The 6,082-nt window shown below is 42.1% G+C and overlaps 1 protein-coding gene across 1 annotated transcript in view; it reads left to right on the top strand.

Annotated features, from left to right (window-relative positions):
• Nucleotides 1-647: 647 nt before the first annotated feature.
• SLC4A7 (solute carrier family 4, sodium bicarbonate cotransporter, member 7) overlaps nucleotides 648-6,082 on the top strand; it is an 88,804-nt gene continuing 83,369 nt past the window's right edge. Inside the window, exon 1 of the mRNA XM_010842154.1 lies at nucleotides 648-1,595. Within this exon, the coding sequence (XP_010840456.1) occupies nucleotides 1,563-1,595 (33 nt within the window). The 5' untranslated portion in view covers nucleotides 648-1,562. The remainder of the gene's footprint in view (nucleotides 1,596-6,082) is intronic.

The raw sequence follows: 6,082 nt of genomic DNA, 5'->3' as shown, positions 1-6,082 counted from the left end.
AGTTTTTTAAATATTAAGTTCAACTCTTGGTGATGGATGGGATGAGTTTGGGAATATTTGGAAGACACTTGCGTTTTGTAGGACAACATTACTATTTATATATACTTTGATAGATTGCCCTAGGAATCCTGGGAAAATATTCTGACATACAAATCAGCCTTTAGAGCACTACTTAACAGATTTAGAGTTGCTTGTAATAGAGAGTATATAGTAACTTCACTGTTTTCTTATGAATTGAAATGTATGTTTCCTTTTCTGAAGGATGAAAACAGTGTGAATGAAGTGAGAGTGGTCCCTATAAAGTCTCCTAAAGTGGTTGAGGGCAGGAAGCAGCCTCTGTCGCAGAACGATTGAAATATGCGAGGCTGAGGTCTGTAAACGAGAAGGCAGTGGCACCCCACTCCGGTACTCTTGCCTGGAACATCCCATGGACGGAGGAGCCTTGTAGGCTGCAGTCCATGGGGTCATGAAGAGTTGGACACGACTGAGCGACTTCACCTTCATGCATTGGAGAAGGAAATGGCAGCCCACTCCAGTGTTCTTGCCTGGAGAATCCCAGGGATGGGGGAGCCTGGTGGGCTGCCGTCTCTGGGGTCGCACAGAGTTGGACACGACTGAAGTGACTTAGCAGCAGCAGCAGCAGCAGCAGCAGAGGTCTGTAACGTGACCAGGGATGTGGTGGGCAGACTGGAAAACATGGATGGATGATTGGGCCCCACCTAAACCACTGGGTCAGCATCTCCAAGACTAGGCACAGGAAGCTGAATTTCAACAAGCCCTCTCGGTATGTCTGAGTTTATAAGATGGCATAAATTCTGAAAATTCCCTGACTAATACAGTTCTAGATCCTCGTGAGAGTTACTTGCCTTCTCTTGGCATTTCATCCTAGGTACTTAGGAACGTACTTTCTATGAATAATTCTCCTAGACGGTCGTAATACTATTTCAGGATACATGCCGAATCTTCACATCATAATAGATACTTGTTTCTGTAATTGTTAAGTCTTTCTAATTAATCTAGTTTTAAAGCCATGGGGCCAGTGAGAGGGCGTGTTTGGTTTCCTCACTGTGATTCGGTGAAGTGCAGGCTCCTCTGCGGCTGTGCCCTGTGCCTGGCACGTTCGCGTGGCGCCTCGCCTCACAGTTCCTTCTGGGGCGAGTGATGCTTGTAGACGAGGGCGAGGTACGTACGTGACCTGGCTTTCAGAAGATTGCACGTTTCAGTCTGCCTCTGTATTCACGTGGCTAAAATAAATCAAAGCAATAAAAAAATGAAAACAAACCCCAGTAAGTTCAGAGTCCACTCTTCCTGCCAGAGGTAACCGGTTTTGCCGTTTGCTTGTCTGTCCTTTCAGCGGTCGTCGTGTATATTCAGACAGTCCTCTTCTGGGGAATTCCTGCACAGAAAGTGTGACAGCGCGCTGTACATGCAGTCTCTGCCTTGTGTGTGTCACTTATAACGGGTGGTAAATGTTCTTCATGTCAGTGCAGAGTGTCTTCACTTTTTAGCAGCTCGGGATTCCGATTGGGGCATTGCCATTCCTCTCTGCAGGGACCCTGGGGATGCTTTCCAGTGTTTTCCAGTTACAAGCTGTAGTAAGTAACCTTGTACCTATGTCATTTCATATACAGAGAATTTAAACTTTCTGTGTGATCTTATGTGGATAATTCTTAAAGCTATTTTCTTCTATATTATAGAGTAGATATATTCTGAATAATTACCTTATTTTATACATAAAAACTTGAAGCCATGGCAAAATAATTTTCTTAAGATTAGAGTCAGACAAGCTTGCATTGATACACTTATTAAGGGTGCCTTTTTTATTTTTCATTTATTTGAGCTTTCCCAGTGCCTTGGATTTGTTTCATTCTAGGCAGGCTTTATAAGGACTGGCTTGTGTGGCTTACTCATCTGAGGTTAAGAATGAAAACATTTTGATGTCGAGGTGGCTCTTGGCTTTTGCTATTTTTAGTTTTCCACTATGTTCTTGAAGTTAAAAAATGAAGAAGAGTTCTTTTCCTAGATGCAGATTTAAAAGTAACTGACATGTTAAATTGAAACTTGAATTTATTCTTTTTAAAAATTACCAGAATTTCATGTTTATTGTAACGGAAAAGTAAACACTCCAGGATTGTCTGTTTCTGCTTCCCCAGCACCCGTGTGACGGTGTCAGTGGCTTGACGTTTAACCTTTCAAATATTTGCTATTTACATGCATTATTTGTGTATATTTTTAAAAGAAGCAAAATAAAATTGTACTTCGTATGGTATAGTAACTTAATCCGTGTTTAGAAATATGGCTTAAAGCATTATCCTAAGATGGTAGAATTTAAAATGCAGTATATTTGTTTCAGAAATGCATTTCTACCGTGAAATATCAATGACTTCATTCTGAGGGATTTTAAGATATAGCCATGTGCACCCTGCATTTTTTAAGCAGTTTTATTGGTTTATTTATTTGGCTGCACTGGGTCTTGGTTGTGGCATGTGGGATCTTTGATCCTCACCGCAGCATGCGATATTTTCCTTGTGGTGTGTGAGCTCTAGGTCCCCAACCAGGGACAGAGCCGGGGCCCCTGTACCGGGGGCTCAGTCTTAGCCACTGGACCACCAGGAAGGTCCCTGGACCCTGCTTATTTTGTTGAATTACTTGTACTGTGTTGAGATAGGCAATGTGTGTGCCTACTTAATATTTGCCTTTATAACAAACTGCCTTTCTGACTTATGTTTCACAGTTGTTGGAAAGGAGATAATGTTTTTAAGGGAAGGGAGAAATACAGATACCTGCTCCCTGCTTTTTTTTTTTTTTAACAGTGGTAAGTGTTGTAATTTTTCCAGACCTCAAAAATTTTAACTTTATTTTACAAGTTACCTGTGAAAGCATTCTCATTGAAAACCCAAACATTAACAATAAAATAATATTCTCACTTGGCTTCCAGTTGCTTACTCAAGGCTTCACAGAGTCTAAGGAAAGCAAAGTGGGTGAGCTGTGAGAAGATGAGTTTTCAGACATTCTCTGTGTTACATGCCCCCCTTTTCACACGTGGCAGTATTTTTCCATGATAGATGTTTAGAGGTCAAAGAATATGCGTATTTTAAATAAATAAATACTGTAAGCTTGCCCAGCCTCAGCTGTTTCTGTGTTAGCTAATTATTAGTAGTATATCTAAACATGTAATCCATCTTTGATAGAAATGAGAGGTTATTATTGTTGTTAGGGAAGAGAGAAAAAGTGTGTTGTTTTGCTTCCTTGGCAGTTGTTCTTGTGAAATGGAAGTTTGGAATGGGAGCAGTTAATCCCTTTTAGAATACACAGAGTGCTTGCTACCTCTTGGATCATACAACCCGTGTCTTTTGGTTAATAGCCGTGGCTTCTTTTTCTGTATCTCCCTACATGCTTAGTGACTACATTGCATGAATTCATTGAAGGGAACTTAAAGGTTTCATGAGTGTGACGTGCTTAATGGATGGATGATTTATTAGTTCTTTATTCTTGTATGTGTTTCCTGCTTTAGCCTCTGCTCATTTCTAGAGTGTGGCTGCTCTAAGTTAGTTTAATCACAAATACAGTCTTCTTTCTTAGTTCTTTACATGAAAATGTATCATGGTCTACACGGCCTGCCACCCAATTCTTTACATATAAAGCCTTAGCAAGTTATTTAACTTACGAGTGTCATGTATTGAATTGATCCCCGTCCTTAGAGTCATATACCTCCCTGATATCCAGGTTTGTTTGATTCTGCAGTTGGGATATCTAGCCTCTCTCCAGAAATTCAGTTTGGATATTGAGATCTGCTTTTCCTAATACACTGTGTCTGTTTCTGAGTTTTGATTAGCAAATAGTGAGGGTTTGGATAGCAGCGAATTTATTTGAAAATTTAATCAAATTGATTCAGTTCCTGAGTTTTAAGATATGAGAATTAGGACACTGAGAGTTTAGATAGCCAGGAAATAGTTATATATGAATTTACTTTGTATGCCCTGAAAAAAAAGCTATTCCCCAAAGTAAGATATTTTAAGGTCAAGAGTTGGAAGAGACCTTGAAAGATCATTTTATCCAAGCAAACTCCAGTTTTGCTCCTTTCTGAAACACTTTGATCCTTCCAGTGATGCTTGGACACGGAAAGTGATGAGAAGCTGACTGTGTGATGTGTCCTTCTGATCTGTTGTTCTAAGTGGAGAGGAGGCGCAGGGCAGTTGGAATAGCCACAAGGGCCATGGGGATGGCTTGGTGCTTGTCTTCCTGTGGAACTTGAAAAATATAATCTGATGGGTAAAGTAACTTTCTTCTGGGAAACTAATAGTAAGTGGAATACTAACAGGGTTGTAATTAATATTATTTTATTTTTATTCAGTTCTCTTATATTCATTTGCCTCTCTTGCCTACAAAGTTATCATTTAAAGCTTAAGAACCTTTAGAGAGAACAGATTACTTATTTCCTTCTTGAAAGCTTTTTTACCAACACTCCTGCTTTGGGAGGTATGTGCTGTACTTAATCACTCAGTCTGGTCGGACTCTGCGACCCCATGGGCTGTAGCCTGCCAGGCTCCTCTGTCCATGGGCATTCTCCAGGAAGAATACTGGGGTGGGTTGCCATGCCCTTCTCCACGGGATCTCCCTGACCCAGAGATCGAACCCCGGTCTGCCGCATTGCAGGCAGATTCTTTACCATCTGAGCCACAGGAAAGCCCAAGAATACTAGGGTGAGTAGTCTATCCCCTCTCCAGTTGATCTTCCCCTCTCAGGAATTGAGCTGGGGTCTCCTGCATCCCAGGCGGATTCTTTACCAGCCGAGCTACCAGGGAAGCCCGGGAGGAGTGTAGTGCTCTAATTTTGTTTGAACAGAAACATTGTCCATTTCCTGGTGCTCATCTTCCTCCTGCTCATTGCCCTCTTAATTGCACCCGGCTCCTTTCTGCTCCTTTCTGGCTTTTTGGCCCTTTCTGGACATCCTTTTACTTCCTTTGTCTCTTGCTTTGATCCTCTGATAGAGGCGCTGTGGGACGGGGTCTCTCCAGTGTGGGTCTGTGCTGAATGAGGTTCTGTTTTCTGGATTCCTGTGTACTACACACGTGCATTCTCCGTGAAGGGATCCAGGTCACGCTCGAAGTTCAGACAGGCCTTTGTGACATCAGTCAGTTCTCCCTCAGAATCTTTGTCTGACTTTTCAAAACTTGAGTGTCATCCTCTGTCGTGTATCCCAGACCCAGGTTTGTTGAGCACAGGAGGGTCCTTGTCCCCCGTCCCCTGCTCCTTGTACTCTGCTCTCCAGTCTCTGTTACCTAAGGTTGAGCAGATTTCCCTGAGGTGCTAGAAGTGACAGGTGGTGTCCCCCTTGTCTGCCTTGCCCACAAGTGGAGGTGCATTGTGGGCCTCAGGAGCTGTGCCGGGAGGTCTGGGGGGCCGTGGAGTGGGGGTGCACTGCAGGCCTCAGGAGCTGTGCCGGGAGGTCTGGGGGGCCGTGGAGTGGGGGTGCACTGTGGCCCTCAGGAGCTGTGCCGGGAGGTCTGGGGGGCCGTGGAGTTCAGGTGTGGGGGGAAGGGGCTTCTGCCATCTGTTTTCAGCCAGTGGCACAGAATCTTGTACATACTGAGTTCATGATAAGTAGTTTATGAGTAGTCTATCATGTTCCTTTGTAAGTTAAGTTAGAAGTCGAGAAGCAACATTAAAGCTAAAATTTTCTTTTAAAAATACTCTGTGTAATGTATTACAGTAAATACGGTTAGTGTTTTTGTTGAGCAGAAAAGTGGAACAAAACTGTTCAGAACTCAAAGGTGGACTGACCTTAGAGGTTAAATTTTGAGGTGACTTTTCCTTTGTAGGCAAATAAAAAGTTCTTATAACTTTGGTTCTTGGTAATTTACGATTGAAAGTGAAACATGTTAAGTTTGTGGACTTACTTTTGACCATTGTACATTTAACCATAATCCAGTATCCAATATCTAATATAGGTGAGTTAAGTGGGATTCTTTCTGTTTAGAATACCTAAAAGCAAAAAAAAAAAAAAAAAAAAAGTGTTCTATATTGATATCTAAGGGTTTCCCTCAATCCCAATTCTCTGTAATTTCTGATTAACTTCTAA

Source organism: Bison bison, unplaced genomic scaffold (genome assembly GCF_000754665.1).
Source record: "Bison bison bison isolate TAMUID 2011002044 unplaced genomic scaffold, Bison_UMD1.0 scf7180017864171, whole genome shotgun sequence".
NCBI classification, from domain to species: Eukaryota; Metazoa; Chordata; class Mammalia; order Artiodactyla; family Bovidae; genus Bison; species Bison bison.
Note: the sequence above shows the minus strand (reverse complement) of the source record. Positions and strands in the feature narration are given on the sequence as shown.